Source organism: Rhinolophus ferrumequinum, chromosome 12, assembly GCF_004115265.2.
Source record: "Rhinolophus ferrumequinum isolate MPI-CBG mRhiFer1 chromosome 12, mRhiFer1_v1.p, whole genome shotgun sequence".
NCBI classification, from domain to species: domain Eukaryota; kingdom Metazoa; phylum Chordata; class Mammalia; order Chiroptera; family Rhinolophidae; genus Rhinolophus; species Rhinolophus ferrumequinum.
This window is the reverse complement of record NC_046295.1, coordinates 72,446,972-72,467,976: the sequence shown is the minus strand read 5'-3', so window position 1 is coordinate 72,467,976 and position 21,005 is coordinate 72,446,972. Positions and strand designations below refer to the sequence as shown.

Genomic DNA, 21,005 nt, shown 5'->3' with positions numbered 1-21,005 from the left:
GGAAAACGAGTCGCGCCCCCAAACCGTGAGGCCCGCTCTGATGCGACAGGTCGTGTCCCCAGCCTTAAAGGTCAAGCCGGACTCAAATGGAACGTGTCAGGGGATCATGGTCACGCTCCTAAAGTCCCTCAGAAGTCCTTGAGTCGAGGTCTCTGGCCCCGGGACCACGCGCGCGCCTCGAGGCCGTACGGAGACCACTCACCAGCTATCGCCCAGGATATTAGCAAGAGACTCGTACGACCGCGGCAGCGGCGGCGGCGGCGCTGACGCCGTGACGTCACGGGGCGGCGCGGCGGCGCAGGCGTAGTACGCCACTGGCGGCCTGGCAGCCGGCAGCGTTGAAGCTGACGCGTCTAGAGCGCCGTCGACCGCGGAGTAGGGACCCGCTTTGGGGGCATGAGCCGAGCGGAAGACGCCGAGGCCACGAGGTGAGTCCGTGCCCCTGCACCGCAACGCCGGCCCCGCGAGGGGCTCCTAGGGGAGGCTGCCCTAGGAGACGGCGGCTCAGGCTCCGCCCCGGATTGTTCCGCCGCTGGCCCGGAAATAACAATCCGAGTAGTGACCCGTCGCCTGTGGGAATTCGTGGCCTGGATCGGGAAGCTGGGGTTCCAGGCTTGACCCCGCCGTTATTGTTAGCTTTTAGGAACAAGTGCCTTTGCTTCTCTGCACGTCAGTTTCCCCAAATGACTACTGCTGGCCTTCAGGGTTGTTTGCAGCTCAGCTGGCAGGATAGATGAAACTCTGTTAACAATTTAAGGGGTTGTCGCCATTGCAAACCCAAAGGATTTTAAGAGTCGCATGCCATCTTGATTTCCTGTTACACTTTACCGCTCCTCTAAAAGTGCTGTGCTGAGTTGTCACAATATTGTCTTATTTAAGCCTCATAACGACCCATGAGATAGGCATAATTGTGCCCATTCTAGGAAGAAAGAGGAAACTGAGGCTCCGAGTGGAGAAGTGTCTGGCTCCATTCATTCTTTCATTCAGTATATTAAGCACCAGCCATGAGCCAGGCAATGTACTAAGTGCTGGGGATAGAACCATGATCAAAAAAAACCCTGTCCTCTAGTAGCTTACATTCTAGTGAGGGAAACAGAAGATAAAACGGTAAATAACACAATGAATCAGTAGTCTGTGGGAAGGAAAAGATGGCTGTGAGAGAGACTAACAGGGAGCTCAGCCCAAGCAGGGAAAGCTTCTCTGACGAGAGGGCACTTGCGGGAGATCATGTCTTAAGAAAATCAGCACAATAACTGGGTGCAAAAGCCAGGATTTGAATGCAGATCTTTTGGCCACATTTCCTGTGTTCTTCCCACTACAAATGGTAGCGCCCTGTGATACTAAGTAGCTATTGGTATTATTGCTGTTTTTAGACAAGAGGACATCAGAAGGTCCTGTCATTCAAGTCTCATCTCAAATGTCATCTCCTTTGGAGGCCGTTCTTCCCCACTGATTCTAAAGCAGTCCATTTCCAATCTCCATGTCAAATTAGCTTGCTTAATTGTGTTTGCAGCACTTACCACAAATTAGGTCTTGTTTGTTTATTTTGCTTTTGTTTTGTCCTGCTCCTCTTCCAAATGCAAGCACCCTGAGGGCACAGACCTTGCTTGTTTACTGCTCTGTCCCTAATACCTAGACAATGCCTAGAAAAATAGAACCACTTTTTTTTTTTTTTTAAATGAATGAACTGTAAGAAAGGAGGAAAGGAAAGCTGGGAGAAGACAAAGTGTTTCTCTTCCCATTTCCTCTCCTGGGATTCTGTTTATGTCTGTTTCACCTTTCCCTCGGGAGGTAAGAGCAAGAGCTAAAGCTTATTCATTTCTCTATTTTGAGCACATAGCCCAGGGGTTAGCAGTTGGTGGTTGCTTGTCACACATTACTGAACAGATTGAGCGAATGAGTGGGAAAGGAAGAATGCCCTCATGTGTGGGGCTAGATAAACACGTTCAGCAATTACACGTTCAGCAATTACCTAGAGGCTGCTGTGTGCTGGACTTTATAGGCTGTGCTGAAATGATATGGGGTAATGGCAGCGTTCAATGTATGTCAGCTGTTACTAAGACAGTTCCTGCAGCAGTGGCCTCAGGACTTCAGGTGAGATAGGACATGTTTTCTCTAGCAGGGAGTTCTGAAGTCTGGCACAGCCTGCAAGTCTTCCCAGCCCATTTTTCTTTCTCTACCACATTATACATTTGTTAGAGCTTTATTTTGCATCTGTCATCTCATTTTTGGTCCTCTCAGCAACCTTAAGTTGTAAGCAGGGCAAGGTTTATTATGTAGCCATGAGGAAACTGAAGCTTAGAGAGAAGTGACTTCCAGTGGAAATGCTGAAATTTGAAACCAGATCTCCTGACACCAAGGATTTTGCTCCGTCCTACTGTCGCCATCATAACCCTCACGCTCCTTTTTTGGCTGTGCGATGAGACATTTCAGGAACTACACCTAATAATAATTTATGCTAACATTAATTGAATGCTTCTTAGGTGCCATGCACTATTCTTAGTGCTTTAGGTGTATTAACTCTGAATCTGCACAACTCTCATGAGGTATTATTCCCACTTAGCAGATGAGGAAACTGAGGCACAGCCTGGTTAAGTAATTTGCCCTAGGTTACAGAGCTAGTCAATGATGGAACTGGAATAACTAAGAAGGAAGTTAGTCTCTTCCAGTCTCCCCCAAAATATTAAGCATGATAATAGCTAATATTTATTGATTACTTATTGTTGTGAGATGCAGTGTTTAGTGATTTTTCATGCACTCTTTAATCTTCACAACGACTCTATAAGAGCTGTCATCTCCGTTTATATACATGAGGAAACAGAGGCTTAGACTGTTCAGGTAATTTACCAGGTCAGTCAACCTGCCTTCATACCCAGTTCTAACTCCAAAATCTATGGCCTTAGATTTCCTATATTGCCTCTTTTCATGAGGAAGAGATGTACTGCTGCTCTATCCTACCCATCTTCTTCAGTGTCATTAAGACTCTGGGGGTTTCCACAGCATATTTTGGGCAACAGTTGTTGCACTGGAGTATCATGTAGTAATAGAGACTTTGGCCTCCTGCCCAGTCAGCCTCTGGCTTCAGAAGAGGAAAACTCTCGTTTCTACACAGAGCCACACCCCTTTCACCTTAAATAGAAGCTTTTTGCATTTTGGCGGCCAGAGGAGCTGTCCCAAGGGAACTGGTGCTGGGGCCCTGGTTGTGGAACAACCGAGGCCTTTGAAGGACTGCCCAGGGCATGCCCTCCTTGAATAAATGTTTGTTGAACTGAATTTGAAGTCTCATGTTCACACAGTGTTGCTCCTCTCCTGCCTGAATGTTCACTTTTCCTTTAGTATTTCATAGAGATTGATGGAAGCAGAAACCAAAACTCTTCCCCTGGAGAATGCATCCATCCTGTCAGAGGGCTCCCTACAGGAAGGGCACCGGTTATGGATTGGCAACCTGGACCCCAAAATCACAGAGTAAGTCGAAGTCGTCTTGATTCATTACCTATTAATAGGGATATTGGCAGTGATTGTGTTCAGAAGAATTTTCAAGGGATGTGGAATATATTTTGGTCCTTTTACTTGTTTTAATTATCTTTGGAGGGGATGTGAGATTATTATTAGTCTGTTATCCTGTTATCTTGACATTTTTCTTACATTTGGACTCTTCTACTGTAAGTACATGGACGTGGATATTCTTTAAACCGTATACTTTTTTTCTTCTTGCCAAAGATGTTCTCCTGTCTTCAACTATTTTAATCCTTGTACCCAGTGGCCAGGAAATTATTTTCTAGAATCAGCTTTGGGCATGATTCCTTCGAAATGAAGGAACAAGCAGAAGAAGTCTCAGTATCTTAACAACTGGGCAGAGAGGTACCACTTGACTCTGGTTCACATTAAAGAGCCGTGGAAGGTCAGAGCCGGAAAGGATCGTAGCTATCATTCCAGTCACCTTGGTTTTCATTTATTCATCAAGTGATTTGAGTGCCTACTGTGTGCCAACTGCCATGCTAAGCAGTTTTCAGACTTGACCTCTAAGGAAATTTGTCTTAAAGTAGTCAGAACCTATATAAAATAAAAGCTCAGAACTGCTCTGATCAAAGGGGGGAAGAGGCACATCCAAAGCCTTTGGCAACTGCTGCCATTTATAGGACTCCATGGTGCACACTTGAAAACCTCTGATATATTCCAACTCTCTTACCCTACAGTAGAGGAAACTGAGGCCCACGAGACGGAAGTGCCTTGCCCACAGTGCCAGGACTAACTGAATTGTCCTGACTCCCTACTCCTTCCATTGTGGACATTATAGTGGAAAGGAATATCTTTGCAAAGAGAATTAAGAGGTTTTTTTTGAGTTTTTTTTCCTCCCTTGCCCGGTTGTTCAGTAGGGGCAGGGTGATTGGCTGATGGCAGGATAGTAAAGGGTGAGTGGGTTGAGCTGTATGGGATCAATGCTAAAAGCAAGCATGGAGGATTGTAACACTGTGCCATTGTGACAGTGTTAGAGGCAAGGGAACCTGGGATGAGAGGAGGTGTATGTAAGGGTGGGGATTAAGAGCGAGGAAAAGGGATACAAACTAATGTATCGGGATCATAACAGAAAGGTTAATTCCTTAATTCCTGCTCAAGCTCAAATCAGCTAAATGTAGATGCCGTTGGGTCCCTGTGGAAATTAGGATGGTGTTGAGGATGTATTGTCCCATATTATGTTAGCTTGGTCGTGGGGGCCCTGCAGTACAGACTGTGCATTGATTTTTGGTTTTCTTTACGGCTCATGGCTTTGAGGATGAATATGTGAATCTGCCCAACCTCTCAGTTAATATTGGTTGATCAGAGAAACTGTTTCCATCATCTAAAACCCCACCTGTGAGGGGATTCTCCCAAGAGTGCTTTCCATTTCCACCTCTGCTTGTCTGAATGGAAATCTGGAGCGTGGAAACAATGTTCATTGTTTTGGCTGCAGTTCCCTATAATGAGACTCTTGTTCTAATGTGTCCTGCTGCTTGACAGGAAGGTTCAAATGGGCATCTGCTCCCTCAGTTTATGTCCTATATTGGAGTATATGGATGTTTTCTTCCGTTAGAGCATTAGCACTGAATCAAAACTTTCCCATTGGTATATCTGCTCTGTTTTCATTAGGCCAAAGGTGGACGTCAAGCACTAACCGGCAGCTCGGGTCCTTGCTGGCTCTACCTGTGGCTTCCCACCTCTGTATCACCAGACATCATGTTAACTCTTTTTCCTTTATGGATTTTGTTTTTGAAAACATTTTCTCTACTAAACAAACCGATTTATTAAAGAGTAATAAATTTCTTTTTAAAGATGTAACTACCAATCATAGCTTATGATAAGCATGAAATGCCTAGTATTAATTTACTTAATTTAATTTACTTAATTTTAGTAAAGAAAGCTAACATTTTAGTGAGGTGGGTCTTATCTTGAGGAAATATGTGATTTCCTTCTAAGTTTTTAAAGTACATAAACTTCTGGATCCTGTTCCTCTCAAGGTGGGTAATGATTGGCCTAGACTGATTACCAAAATGCAGTCAGTCACTCCCAAACATTGAAGGATTACATGATAAAATTTATGTGAACATGTGGTACCTGATAAAAGTCCAATCTCAGAGTATTATTTGAATCCAAATCTCTAAACGTTTTTTTCCCCCCTTCTTCCACCTCTCCCCTTCCCCCGCTCCGGTTCAAGCCGTTGTTTCTCAGTCTAGTTGTGTGGGACACAGCTCCCTGGCCCAGGCTGGTATTATGAGCTTTGCGCTCCCCCGGCTGAGGCAGTCGGTCGCCGGTCGGCCTTTCACATTAGTTCATGACAGCTCACGGCAGCTCTCGCCAGCTGCCGGCTGCTCATACTGGCTGCTGGCCACTCATGCAGCACATGGCAGCCCACAGCAGCTCCACTCACGTTGGCCACCAGCTGCTCCCGGCGGCACACGGTAGCCCACGCGGCAACACACGCCGACCTCTGGCTACTCACGGCAGCCCAGCTCCAGGGAGAGCCATCGTTCACAATCTTAGCTGTAGAGGCCGCAGCTCACTGGCCCATGTAGGAATCGAACCGGCGACCTCGGCGGCGTTAGGAGCACAGCACTCCAACCACCTGAGTCATTGGGTGGTTTTCTTAATTAAACTGACACCCCACCCATAAATTGGTACTGGTTCCTGCTGTTTTCAACAAAACCCTTCTTAGCTCTCTTTCCTATACATATTCATACTCATTACCATCCCTCTTCCTGATCTCTTTTAAACTAATTTGACTGCCCCTCCTATACAAATGCTTTCTTACCTCCTGTTAGAAGACGAATTATAGTATGTGTGTACTGTTGTGAATGGTCACAGCAGTATGTAAATCAGTGGCAATTAAAAACTTTTCCACTCAATTTTTCAGTTAATTTTGTAATTAATTTTAGTCATCCTATGTGTGCGTGCTTGTTAGTTACTAATCTGATTCCTGCTCAAGTTATAGTGCCGTGTTTCTCCGAAAATAAGACCGGGTCTTATATTAATTTTAGTTCCAAAAGACATATTAGGGTGTATTTTCAGGGGCTATCTTATTTTTTCATGTACAACAGCCTACGTTTATTCAAATACAGTCATGTTGTCTTCTAGAACATCATCATAACATACTAAATGTGTCAGTCTGGCTGACGATCTTAACTGGGGCTTATTTTCGGGTTAGGGCTTATTTTCGGGGAAACACGGTAGGATGTCCATCAGTCTCCTCTCAACAGCAGATGCATTGCTAACTGACTGTCTAGCACTGTAATATTCTGCTTCTTGTTTATTTGTGTTCATTTTGTTTTCCAGGAATATCTGTATGACTAAACAGATCTTAGGGATTTGGGTTTAGGGGAATGATGACATACTCTTATTTACGGAGGTAGCAGATTCCAAACCCATGTTCTTGCTGCTGCATTCTGGTTCTTCTCAACTGCATTGTGCCTCATATTTCTTATCTATAAAGTGAGAGTGTTCAACTAAATGATCTGAATGTTTCTTCTAGCTCTAATAATGCATTCATTCCTCTTATTTAAGCTCCTAACAACCGTGTGAAGCAAGTGGAATAGATAACATTTTCCCTGTTTTATAGGACGAGTTCATTGAGTTGACTCAGTTTATGAAGTAGTTAATGATAGGCTCATTTTCCCACTGCCTGATTTAGTGCTCTGAGGACAAATATTCTCATAGTCCACATAACTGAATAGTCGTAATCTAAAGTATCCTATTCTAAATCTTAAACTGTAAAGACCTCTTTTAATTTGTTATGGGACCAATCTAACTAAAGGTAAAACAACACCTGTAAATATCATTACTAGTGCTTTCAACAGAGAAGCCAAAAAAATTCATGTCCTTAGATATTATCTATTTTCCACACTGTGGTTTACTCTAAAAGGATAAATACTGCTTACTTTATCAAGTATTAAATGTGCTATGTAGAAAGCCAAATTAATAGCCACTGTATTATGCATAAGAATTATGAATGGGAACAAAGTCAGGAGAAATTCTAAAAGAAGGAGCAACCCAAATGGGGTGAATCATAAATAAAACTATATAGTAGGAATAAGAAAGATGGTTATGTGTGAGCAGAATATCGGGAGAGTGTTTAGACTAAAGGGGAGGTTGAATGCTAAACGATAATGAAAATAGTTGGATAGATAGAATACTATCAGATTAACATAGGATCTTTACGATTTATTCGGACAAGTTTGAGTTTCATATAGAAGCAACTCATTGTGGGTGGTTAGCAGGAGACTGACGTCACGGAAGTGATGGTTTAGTAGGGAAATTAGACATCAATATGTAGGATGAATAGGAGGGGCAGAGACTGAAAACGAAGATTAGGTATAGATAGACCTGCCATTAATATCACCTAGATAGACACAGTGAACTTGGAGACCAGTGGATGAGTCTGAGAGATGAAGATTGAAGAGGAGTGGAGAGGTAGTCATCTGGATAGTCCAAGTGCCCAATACAGTTCTTGACACACAGTAGGTGTCTGTTTTAACGTTTGTGTAGATTAGTTACATGACTGCCATTAGGCAGCAAGGCCATTTTGTTAATGAAAGCGTATGGGACTAGTGTACTAATTCTCCAGCTCCTGAGGGCTGCAGGGCCCACGTTTCCTAAAGTGAAGCGAGGCTCTGATGAGCTCTCCCATACTGCAGCAGCAGACGAAAGTGCTTGCAGATGTGAAAGCAAGTCTTCAGGCTCTTTTCACTATCAGAGCTTGCAGTCCCCATCTCCAGGAAGTAAAATAGTAAACATCTCATTCCTTTTGTTTTCGGTGTTCCGATAATTTCAAGAAATTATCAGACAAGAAAAGAAATCCTGGAGAAGTTGAAAGACACAGACCTAAGCAGATGTTCCTGGAATCTTAAGGTCGCACTTCTCGGGCAAAACGTATTTGTTAGCTTTTCAAAGAATAATCTGTGTGTTTTTTTTTTTCCTGAGTAAATTAAAATTCATTTCCTAGGAAATGCCGATCGCCTTACCTTCCTGCTATTAAGCTGAATGGAGCTAATGAAAAGATGACCAGCCCACAGTAGTCCTTAGATTGTTGCTTTTTAAAAAAAAAAAAATGGGTTTGACCCACCATTCGTTGCAACTAGCAGAGAGTTAAGGTTTGAATGGATATAGTAAGTGAAAGATGCAGCTGTGAATTAAAGACCCTGGGGGAGACTCTTCTAGCCCATCTGTCTGTGAATTAGAGACTCGCCCTTGCTGTAATGTAAGCCCAGTCAAAAAATCAAGTACAACAGAAATTTGCACTTGAGGGTCTCCCTCTCCGCTGAAGAATCACCTCTTACATTCTCACTAACAGTTGAGGTCTCCTGGTAGGAGTTGAGAGGTTGGAAAGGAGAGGGTTACAGTTGTTTTTCCTTTCACAACAGGTCCAAAGACCCGGTGAATATCCACAATATGCCTTGGGATCCTTGCATCCTGCCCCAGTATAAGACCTGTATTATGTCTTCCTTGCTCCACCGTGTCAGGCACCTGATCCAGGATAATGGGCTTGCTTGTTGGTGTGTGTTAGGATCAAATTTAGTATAGCTTATGATCCATTTCATATCTTTCTGCTCCCAAAGGAGAGTCTTACTCAAGAATAAAATCCTGATGAGTTTTCTCGTAGAAAACAATGTGAATATAAATGTGGCTGTAAGGACAGCTTTACTGACTCCCTGTGGGGTAGAATTCCCAGTAATAACAGATTTAGCATGTGGGCTGATACCTTTTTAGTATCACAGGGACAGCATTGTTTAGAGAAAGCCTTGACTCCATTTGAATAGCACGGAGGATGCCAGGAGGAAGGCCAAAGGAAAAGGAAATGGGAGAGCTGTTGGTTTGTCTCACCCTTACATCAGATGACAGGAAGTCGGAGTTGAGATTGGCCACAGCAACCTGTTAAGGCCACATCTGTTTGAATAACTTAAAAGCTCTATAGAAACCAAATAAATTTCAGAGAAAGGAATCCAAGAAGAGGATGAGGGGCAGAGTGGCAAGTAAGAGCTCGGGGTGAACTTCCTGCCAGGATAAATTTCGTCCTTGGCCATCTATATTCTTTATTCAGCCATGCTCCACAGTATAAATTGTGTTAAGCAACTAAGGCTGGTTAGTTACCCGCAGCTGGATGATTTATGGGACTGGCCAGGTTCCCCTGCCCTGTGTGAGGCCAGCCTCAGTCACGCTGTGGTTCCACATTGTCCTGACGTTCAGTCACATCACAGATTAAAACTCTCAAGCACTTGTGGAAGTGCCACTAGCTGTGGCTTGGTTTTGGGCAGAGTGTCTTACAAGAGCAATTTGGGCTCCTGGCTGTGAAATCTAATAGGGAAGGAAGTCTTCCAGGATTGTTTTGTTTGTGTGAGTGTGTATGTGTTTGTTACTTTGTTTATTTTTGAGATAGGGTAGGCTTTGGCTTTGGGAGTGTGGGCATGTGTTTCTGACGGAGTCCTAGTTATTCACAAATACCGTTTCATTGCCAAGAAATTAAAAAATAAATAAATCGACACTATTTTTGAGCTTTTCTCCAAAAGAAAAACAAATGGTGCTTGTGGGCCAGACAGCTGTTTGTTAGGTGTGGTTTTTTTGTTTGGTATTTTTGTGCTGGACAGACACATAGCCATGACAATTCTAGTTCCCATTCCAGATAGAGGCAAACAACTCTGTTTGCCAAATAAACGAACACAGCCATTTGGAGGAAAACGGGGTACGGGAGGGTGAGGGGGAGAAGGAGGTGCGAGGTTTTATCCCTGGGGTACCTTATCTCCTGCTTTTATCTCCCTGCAACCAGGCTCAGCGGCCAACAATTCCCAGAGCGAACTCATGGGCTGTTCTTCCTCCACAGATACCACCTCCTGAAGCTCCTCCAGAAGTTTGGCACCGTAAAGCAGTTTGACTTCCTCTTCCACAAGTCAGGTGCTTTGGAGGGACAGCCTCGAGGGTACTGTTTCGTTAACTTTGAAACTAAGCAGGTAATTGAGCTCCCCCTGCCACAGTCCTTCACTCTCTGAAGTATTTGTGCGTTTCCCTTAACTATTAAGACCAGAATAGCAGTTCTTTGTGGGCAGGAGCCAGGTCTGACTGATCCCTGTGTGCCTTGCTCTGAGCCCTAAAAGAGATCCTTGTAAACAAATAAACTAGGGACCAGCTTCCAGAATCTGCCCTCCCTAGATTTGCAGACTAAGACGGCTGACCTACTTTTCTGACCAAATGCGCTGGGATGCCCACGTGAAGCACATGGACGTCCTCCTCCCTCTTCTGTTTTGTTTTTTCCTTCAGCGGCTGACCAACAAAGCCTCCTTTTCTTTCAGTAGTTTTTGCCCCGTGGTGCCGAAGCCCTCTCTGTCTGTGGTGAGCCACCCACAAACTCTTGTATTTTGATTTCTTAAAAATTTACCCTTCTCAGTGTGTCAGAATAAATGCACGTGAATTTCAATATATATGGAGGAAGAAAACATCCAGTCTCAACCATGTTATGTACATGTATCTTGTATTAAAATTTAGTCCTTAGAATGGATTGCATTGATAAAGAACTTGAATTTGAATGTTATTAGAGAGATACTACTTAGTGCTCTCTATAACTTTATTAGTTATATGAGAGAACGTTGCCTAGTTATTGTTTTATTAGTAATTATATTTGGGTATTCACTTAGCAGCACAATATCCAGAAATAATCACTGTGAATATATTGTTATATATCTTTCTAATTTCTTCTTTCTTCACATTCACACAAACAAAAAAACAACCCTGGAAGACTTCACACACACACACACACACACACACACACACACACGTACAGTTTATAACATATGAATAGGACCACATCCTGGTTACCACTCAGACTATACTAAATATTTTTCTGTCACCTAATGCACATTAAGGTGACATTCCGTATCATGATACTGTGGTTTCACTGGTGTAGATACAAAGATGTAAAAATTCATCGATCTATATCTTTAATATTTACACGTTACATTATATGTAACTTAGACCTCAGTTTAAAAGTTCACGATTTTTGATGACTGCATAATAATCCATCCTATGAACTATGATGAGTGTTTTGACTAATTGTTGGCTATGTAGGTTCTCGCCAGTGATTCACAAGCGTGAATAGTAGAGTAGTGAATATATTTATATCTCTAACTATGTGCATATTTACTACATTCATGAACATGGAGTGGTGTCAACAAAAGGCCATGAATATTTTTTCTTAATACAACTGCCAGATTGCCATCAAGAAATGATGTATCGGTATCTTCTGAGACCGTGTGAGGGTATTATTTGTCCTGACCAGTGCTGGGGATGTTTTTTTTTATTTCCTCTCATTTTTTTCCAGATGGACTAGGCAATACGTGATACATCGCTATTGTGATTGTTCAGTTTTTGCTTGTTTGTTTTTTTGAGGACACTGAAAGAATGGCTGATACGGTTAGCATTACTAAATCCTTCTTCTTCCTCAATGATAGAGTGTGATGCGGATTCTTACAGACAACTACAATCAGTGCTCGTGTTGGGGATGTATGTTGGTTTAAAAACACTGGACTGAAAGTCACAGAGCCCAGCTTCTATTTCTGGCACTTTTATTTCCTAACTTTGGCAAGTCCCTTAACCTCTTTTGGCCTTAGTTTTCATCTAAAAACAGGGATTTAAAACACATACCCTTCTTACTTTATAGGAAGTTGAGCAAATAGATGAAGGTATATCTAAAAACACAGTTGGCATTTAATAATAATGTGGAATAAATACATGAACTTTGAAACAAAGTACAGAGGTAGGAAATTATTTTTTAAAGCATTTATGCTCTGTTGGCATCTTATTACTGCTGATGCTACAGAATAGAGAGTGCGATGTAAATTCTAATTCATTAAATGAAACTTAAAAGAAAATTAAAATGTCTCCTATCTACCCCTTTAACTTCATCTGCTAAAGTGAGGCAAGGGTGCCAGTGACTATTCAATGCGTGACACATAGTGGGTACTCGATAAATATTATCGAATGTCATACTGGCGAGCTCTGGAGGAATAAGAACCGCCATTCAAACCAGCCTGGAAAGCCTGCTGGTCTTACACTGCAGCCTCAGACAGACTCTTCTTGTTTCTCTTCCTGTTCCGTAAAGGCTTCTTCACCCTCAGTAAACATGGGGTACACTTGGCCAGATGCCTCAGGGATACAAATGGAGCAAAGAAGGTTTGGCAGGATGGAACAGTACAGCCAGGCTTCCTGGGAATGTCCTAGAGTGTCTATTATCCAGCTTCAGGAATTCCTTTCAACCTTGTTGCTCCTGTATCTTATCGGGAAAGGGTCAGGGAACTTTTGGCTCCGAAAGCCAGGTGCACAGATTGGCTCAGACAAATACCTTGCTCAGAGTTTCTTTGACTCACTCCTGCTTTTTCCGGCCTGGTTTCCTTCACTCCCATATCCTTTGAAGCCATGACTGTTTCTCACTTTGGATCCAGGGAGTACAAGCCCTAGTCTAGGAGGGAGTTCCAGGTCCCTGGGGGAGTACAATTTCTTCCCGTAGTAGGTGCTACCCTGACTAACAGAAGTATGTCGAAAGGTGTCACCTAATAAGAACAGTACTATTAGCTAATATTAGTTGAGTGCTTATCATATGTTCCATGCTTTACATGTACTCTTTCACTCCTTACAACAACCAATGAAGAACAAGTAGTATTACCCATATTTTACAGATAAAAAAAGCTAACATTCAGAGAGGTTAAGTGACCTGCCAAATACTATACTGCCAGTAAATGACAGAGCTAGGATTTGAATTTTTGTTTTACTAAAAAAACTCATACACCTTTTTATTATTCTGCCTTTTTTTTATTGTAAATCCTTGCTGATTGTTTACCAAAAGCAGTTTGGTTAGAAATTCAGCCATTAAAGCTAGTGAGGTCCTGTGAGAATACGTATAGCTAGTTGGGCATTTGACTTCTTGACTAACTAGTTCCTTTCCTGGACAGGAGGCGGAACAAGCCATCCAGTGTCTCAATGGCAAGCTGGCGCTGTCTAAAAAGCTGGTTGTGCGGTGGGCACATGCTCAAGTAAAGGTGAGTCTGTGTGCTAGAAAGACAACGTCAGCTCATTCTAAGTGAGTCTGCCGGAAGATAGTTGTCCTCTTAGCCGTTTGTATCCTGGTCTCTTCACATCTGGAAGAGCCGTACTTTGGTCTCCTACTTGTATTTACCATGTGTGTTGCCAGATTTTTCTTTTGAGAAACATCTCTGGAGGGATTAAGTTCCTTGGTTGTTTCTCTCCACATACCCACAGATTCTGTTTTTGATTGATTTTTCCATGTGGCTGATGCATATACTCAGACCTCTATCATTTTTTTGGTGGGGTGGTTCTTTGGAGGAAAAAATGTATTTATTTTTTAAATTAGTTGCTTTAGGCATTATTAGACTCTACCCAGCCTCTCAATTCCGTGAGGAGTTTGAATGTGTTTATTCTAAATGCTTAAGAAATGGGTAGTTTGCATGAGTGCTTAAAGCACAGGCATCTCATTACACCAGAGATTTTGAGTTATTTTGGGGACTTTGCAGTGTCTGTATTGTCTTCAAGGCCTGAGAAGTAGCATGTTGCCTTATTTGTCTTGGAGGAGGTCTCTTGGGAGAATGTACTGGAAAAGCAATGACCATTTAAAAAGAAAAACAAAACAGAATGTCTTTCTGTCACTTTCTGTCATAGTCAGTACAGAGGTGGTGAAGTATGTGGACTGGAGTAATCCCAAGAGTTGATTCTCTACCTTCTGCCGTGGGGTCTTGGCAGACCTGCCTACAAAAAGATTTGTGACAGTTAAAATGGGAGCTTCAGTCTTCAGCTCTATAAGCATGGGTTTTTGATCAGAGATTCTATACCCCACAGGCTTCCCAGTAAAGAGTCAGAAACTAAACATTTGAGCTCAGTGTCCAAGCTGAAAAACAGCTCAGACACTTTGGATCCTTGTGAGTATCTCAGGTAGTCACAGAGTCTTCTCAATTTCTGGGATACATTGCCTTAAAAATAGAAACAACAAGGGAAATTACCAAATGCTTTTTTACTCAAAAGAAAATCAAGTCTCATTTGCCATACTGGCTGTCATTTTCTCATTCTGCATCTCATTGAAAAGGCACGCAAGAGAAATTATTTTTCACTCCTGTCTTTCATTTGAGACTCTCTGTGCCTCACAGTTCTCTTCTCCTACAAGGCTTTTTGACCAGAGGCTCCTGACAGCTCTGTAATATTATGTTCACTTTTTACAAGAAGTATATAATCATCTGACATCAAATTAAACTGCTTTTACTGGAGAATGTTTTTTTCTTTATCAGTGGCTGAAAGCTGTTTCTACTTTTCTTCTCCACTCAGGCCTCCTAAGAGTTGACTATTATGCTTGGTACTTTGCAAAAATCTAGCAAAATTTTGAAGTGTTTTAGATGAAGCAGAATAAATATGGTAAGAGGTGATATGTGACAGTTAAAATAAGAATGTAAGAGGGCCATCCTGCTGTGTATCTGTACCATCTGTGGATTTGAAAGCTGAAATTCTTTCCCTACCAAATAAGGAGGACTAACAGCTAGAGGGGAGGCTTCTTCTAAACTTCTTTTGCTAAATTTATAGCTTTTAAGCCAAAACTGTATGGAGTTTTGCATTAATTTTAAATGTAAAGCAGTCCTAAAATTGTCTAGAAATATGCTGACAATACACTGATGGGATTGGAGTTCGTGAGCCCATGCTCTGCAGTGAAGGGCTGGTTTTTGCTCAGGTGAAGTAAATTCCCTCCTTCTTGCTTTCAGAGATACGATCATAACAAGAATGATAAGATCCTTCCAATCAGTCTTGAGCCATCCTCCAGCACCGAGCCCACTCAATCTAACCTAAGGTAAGATGGGGTACTATAGGAAGATGCAAACAGTCATTCAAGAGCGTGAGCCATTTCTTCATTCCGAGCCCTCATTCATACTCCAGTCAGTGTTTGGACTCTTCATGTGGAATCGAACCAACTAACTTTTGACATGTTGAGAGCTGTGTTCAGTTAATCTCAAGAATGTATACATTTCCTCTCCTCCCTTACCCCCAAGAACATGTTCTACCCATTTATAGAATTCATTCAAAAAAGGATGGGTGTACCTACCACATACAGCCATTGTGCTTGACACTGGGAATGATACAAAAGTAAATCAGACACAGTCTTTTCCTTAAAAACAAGCATTTTAGTGAGGCCTTGTGTCTCTTTGGCATTTGTCATCACACACTAATTCCTCCCCAACTGTGAGTTCTTTTACACAAACTTTTCGTTTGCAGCACTTTAATTGTATGTACCATTTCAGCAACTATAACAGTTTTGGTACCAGTATGTACAAATTGTCAGTTACTTCTTTGGAGTTAATTCAAAACAGAAGGAACTAAGGATTGGGCAGAGTAAGGGGAAGTTAAATGGATAGTTGAACAGATAGAGTTTGGGGTGGGGTTATTTGTTTCTTTGTTTGTTTGCATGGTAACCTAGGGAGAAATTTTAATAATAACAATAGCCCGGATTTATTGAGCTTACTATGAAGCAGGCACTGTGCTACACCTTACATACCATATGTCATTTAATTCTCATACACGTTCTGGTAAAAGTACTATTCCTCTCATTTTACGTAGGAGGATACTGAAGTTTAGGGAGGTGAAATGTCTTGGCCAAGGTCCTGCAGGCAGCAGATAGCAGAGTGCACATTCAAAGCCAGTTCTACCGGACTTCAAAATTCAGTCTTTCAGTTACTATTTCAGAGAAACTCAGACTGTAAATGCAGGAATAAATTCTGCAGAACTGTAAATACAGTTCTGAAGTCTGTTCCAGGGGAGGGGAAGAAGATATGTGAAGGCGAATCCATGTTTTATAAGGTTTAGAAATCAAGATTCAGTCATTCGTTCAGGAATGCAATGCCTATTTGGATGGAGGGCCAGATAGAAAACAAACAAAAGTCCTTTCTTGTATATTGTTTATACCAAACAAAACAGATTTATAAACATCCCATTAAACATACAGGGGATGGTGATTCTGAAATGTTTTCAGGAAGGATAAAATTGGTAAATTAAAATTAATTTTTTTAGTTACTAATTTAAGTTTAATATCATTGATCTCTCTTAATTTTGTGCTCCTTTATTATTTTGTACTTCCAGAAAAAAAATTTTTTATTTTTAATGACTTGTCTAGATTCACTAGTCACTGTACCCACTATGCTTTTTCCTCCTGAGATCGTACCTCCTTGATCACAGATTGGTGTCCATGGAGGTTTTCAAAATTCTGAACTAAGGAAAGAATGACTGCATTTATGCTTGGTGATCTTCATGTTATAATGAACGTGTCTTTAGTTTCTTCTTTTCGGTGTTTGTACTTTTTACTTGATGACCTAGTGTTTTCCATTTATTTTTTAATCCATAGACCCTCACCTTACATCTTTCTGGTAACATCTGTACCTAATTAGAGAAGGTTGTTTCCCTGTGACTCACACAGGGTGAATGGCGGGCTGTCCCGTTAATGAAAGAGGTACTAGAGTGCATCTTGGTAATAAATACCTCTGTTCTTTTTTATTGTAACTTAGTTTTTTAATTTACATTGTTCATGCCACATTATGAGTATGTGCGGCAGATGTATACCTATTGAGGATATCTAAAAGGCCATGTATACATCCCCTTCCAAGGTTCTCTCCCTGGCTATATACCGTTGACAGCATCAAGAATGGAAAATAAACAGAGCTATGGGCCAAAAACATCCACTGCCTTAGTGCTTTACATTCTGGTGCAGGGATAGCAGTGGCCTTGATCAGAATGGAGTTCCTTACAACTTCTGCAGTGTCTCCTCACCCTTTCTTTCTAACATCGGGATGCTCAGCTCCCATCCTGATGGAGAGGGAAAAGCAAGAACTTTGGTGATAAACCAGTTGGGCTTGAATCCTCTCTCTGCCATTTGTTAGCTGTGTGAACCAGGGCAAATCACCACCTTTCTGCATTTGTTTCTTTATTATAAAATATGCATGACAATACTGCACGAGTTAATAACAATGTAAGTCAAATGCTGAGGACAGCACCTGGCTCATTATAGCATCTGTAGGTGACAGCCTTTAGAAACACACATTTGTAAGTAGAGAGACTTCACAGGATTTCCAGGATGTTTTTTCATTATTATTCAGTGACTCAAAAGGTGGTACAGTGTAATAGTTACTAGCATGGGCTTTGGAGTCAGGTTGTGTTCAAATCTCAAGTGTATCATTTACCAGCTGTGTATCACTGGGCAAGTTAAGCTTTCTGTGCCTCGTTTCTTCATCCGCAAAATAAAAATATCACCGGTCTTACCATGTTGCTTTCAATCCTACATGAATTATTTTTTTCAATGTAAGTGTAGAGGTCAGTGGTATTAAATATATTCATAATGTTGTGCAACCATCGCCACCGTCTACCTCCATAATTTTCATCTTGTATAACAAACTCTGTACCCATTAAACAATAACTCCTTATTCCCACGCCCCCCTACCCCTGGCAAACCCCGTTCTACTTTCTGTCTGTATGATTTTGACTAAGTATCTCATATTAAATGGAATCATACAGTATTTGTCTTTTTATGACTGGCGTATTCCATTTAGCATAGTGTCCTCAAGATTCATCCATGTTGTAGCATGTGTCAGAATTTCTATCCTTTTTAAAGCTGAATAATATTTTAAAATATATATCATTTTGTTTATTCATCCATTAATGGATGCTTGGGTTACTTCACATTTTAACATATGAATAATGCTGTTATGGACATGGGTGTACAAATGTCTCTTCCAGACCCTGCTACATGAAAATAATTCCTACATGAATTATTTTTGAGTGCCTACCACCTGCTAAGCACTAAGGTGCGGAATAGTGTTTGTGTCTTCAGATTAAATGTAACAACATGCAGAGGACTCCCAACAGTGTCTGCGCTTATAGTTAAACCTTAACAGGTTGTTCAGACTTGATGTCTTTCTTAAAATGCGAATATTAGTTAGTTTTTGTGTGTATCTTATATAAAATGTTTGAATGTTCCTACTTGAGTATCTTGTTGCTTCTCTGACATGCATAAGAGGTGCAAAGAAGATGAAACACATGAGGATTTTCCAGTTGCATCCAGGCCCACTCTGATCCTCTGCTATCCTCTTTCCAGTGTCACTGCAAAAATAAAAGCCATTGAAGCCAAGCTAAAAATGATGGCAGAAAATCCGGATGCTGAGTATCCAGCAGCGCCTGTTTATTCCTACTTTAAGCCACCAGATAAAAAAAGGACTACTCCTTATTCTAGAACAGCTTGGAAATCTCGGAGATGATGATTATGAATCACTGTAGCAGCAAAAGCAAATTGGTCTTCACACCTGAAATCCTCGGCCTTTGTACTTTCTAGATGTGACTGGTACTATCCAACAGAGCACAATCAAATGTTAAGAATTTGGTAGCATAACAGTTTTGGATGTTCCTATGGATGTTTCTGCCCTGAAGTATGTGTGGAATTGAGCATCTTCCAGAATAAATAGGATCGTATCCAAAATTGTGATTTGAAAACTGGGATGCTCTAGTTGGCTGGTTTGTTTGTATTTGTAACTCCAGAAACACTATATAGTGTTCCAGAGAGAAAGGCAAACACAAAAATGTTACTATTTAAATCAGGAAACTAAATTTATTATGGTCCTAAAAAAATTAATAATAATAGAGCATTTTGGGGGGACTAAAGTGTCCTCACAACGTAAAAGATTCAGGGAGGGAAGTGAGAGATTTTGAATCATGTTCAGAACTGTTGTTCCAGAATTTACTATGGCAATCCCTCCAATTGGACTAAAACAGAAAAAGTTCTTGGCAAAAAGAAGCTGGTTGTTTGAGCAAATGTTGTGGTAATCTGTTTAAGAATTATGTTTATTGTTTCAAAATCCCAATTAGGAAAATATGGTGTATATCTTAAAATTGTTTGTGTCAACAAAACTGGAAAATCAAATTTAGCATTTTGTACCACAACAAAAGTTTTATTTGAAAGTCCATCTTTTATTCTATAATGATCATTTTTTAAAAATCTTAATATAATCCTGCCTTCGATAATACTACAAATGTTGTTATGAACGTGGGACTTTTAAAATCACGCTATTGCATGAGATTGTTTTTATAGCATGAGACTATTCTATTTGGAGTTGTATCATGGTTAATCTAAATAGAAAAGCAAAATTTCTTTGAAAACCTAAACGCTTCTATATTGATCTCTATCAAACAGATTTATTTATTAATTGTTTAGGGGTCTGAGTAGAAGAAATTGAAGTGTCTTGTGCGGGGTGAGGTGGGGACGTACAACGGACACAGTTGATGGAGCAGGCACTGCTCTGGCACCAAGATTGTAATGACCTCATGTCTTATGTAGTTTTTAGAGGCTTGAAAGTCTGCATGACTTACAACAAGAGGGAGAGAAAAATAAATCATATTTATTTGGGAGTGTGTTTCTCTCAGCAGTTTTGGTCATTTGGGTGCCGGGTTGACAGACTGTTTTCACTGGGCAGCACCGTTGCTTCTTTCCCGGGTAAATCATATTTTTTTTTGACCCTCGGTGCCATTCTTAGTGATTACAGACTTTTTACCATTATTCGTAGCAAGAGAAAACTTTCATTATAAGAACTTAAGTCTTCCTATGAGCATAAATGAATTTAAGGCACTGAACCAAAACTTCAGCACAGTGAGGTTTCAGAATTCCCAGAACTGGTTCAGAGAAATTCTTACCACCTTTCCCAAGGTAAATCTTTTTAGCTATCTTTAGGTATTAAATACTTTCTGCGTTTATTAGTTCTGTCTATGATGCAAGTAACTCTTCTTCCTCTTGGGGGGTGGTTCAGGGAGGTGGGAGCGTCCTCCCATTTTTCTGGTGACTATTCTTAGAGTATGGAATCCACCATTTGATCCTTAAGTCCTCAAAGGGTTGTGGTGGAGTAGGACTTACTTAATGCAAAATCCGTCTTCTATTTTTAACAGGAACTTAGAAAATACTTAACTTTGAATTATCTAGAATTGTTTCCTTTAAAAACCAAAACTATTTATTTGTATTTAAAGCAATGTTTATTATTTGTACCGATTCTTATTCCTCTGTGTGAATAAATGTAAGATGGTGTCTGTGCGGTTGTGTCTTCTCTCGTCCATTTTCTGGAATAAAGAGTGCAGCTCTCTAGTGGGCTGGTTTCCCCTCAGGATTTGGGTGGAGGGCAGGGTTGGGGAGACAGGTCCTGTTTCTAAGACCCTTCTCTACAGAAGGCGCTGGCTAGAGGCGACCGCAGGCAACGCTCCACCTTTGTGCCTGCTTCTGTCATTAGAGGAGAGACGAGAGAAGCTGTCCTCACTGCAGAGTGAACTATTGCAGAAGAAGTTGGTAGTGAAAGTCCCGGGAAGCTTCATACTGTGTTTCATCCCTCTTTCAAAGTAGAGCTTTCCAAAGAATGAATATGTGTACGTCATAAATATGCTGAAAGCAGTCTGGTGAAAGGTTTGTAGAATACAAGTGT

At 41.2% G+C, this 21,005-nt stretch overlaps 2 protein-coding genes across 4 annotated transcripts in view; one reads left to right on the top strand and one right to left on the bottom strand.

Annotated features, from left to right (window-relative positions):
- MRRF (mitochondrial ribosome recycling factor) overlaps positions 1-344 on the bottom strand; it is a 49,417-nt gene extending 49,073 nt beyond the window's left edge. Inside the window, exon 1 of one of the 2 annotated variants that reach the window (XM_033122770.1) lies at positions 203-344. The gene's annotated coding sequence lies outside the window, so the exon portion shown is untranslated. The remainder of the gene's footprint in view (positions 1-202) is intronic. The other variant, XM_033122769.1, reaches the window with a different exon arrangement.
- On the top strand, positions 290-20,623 carry RBM18 (RNA binding motif protein 18). 2 transcript variants are annotated; one of them, XM_033122771.1, is made up of 6 exons: positions 290-428; positions 3,337-3,465; positions 10,346-10,472; positions 13,464-13,550; positions 15,273-15,358; positions 18,647-20,623. In XM_033122771.1, the coding sequence occupies exons 2-6, from the start codon at positions 3,353-3,355 to the stop codon at positions 18,804-18,806; spliced, it is 573 nt and encodes a 190-aa protein (XP_032978662.1). In that variant the 5' UTR covers positions 290-428; positions 3,337-3,352; the 3' UTR covers positions 18,807-20,623. The 2 variants fall into 2 exon arrangements, with proteins under 2 accessions (XP_032978662.1, XP_032978663.1); XM_033122772.1 differs by having other exon boundaries at positions 319-428; positions 3,347-3,465.
- Positions 20,624-21,005: the final 382 nt, after the last annotated feature.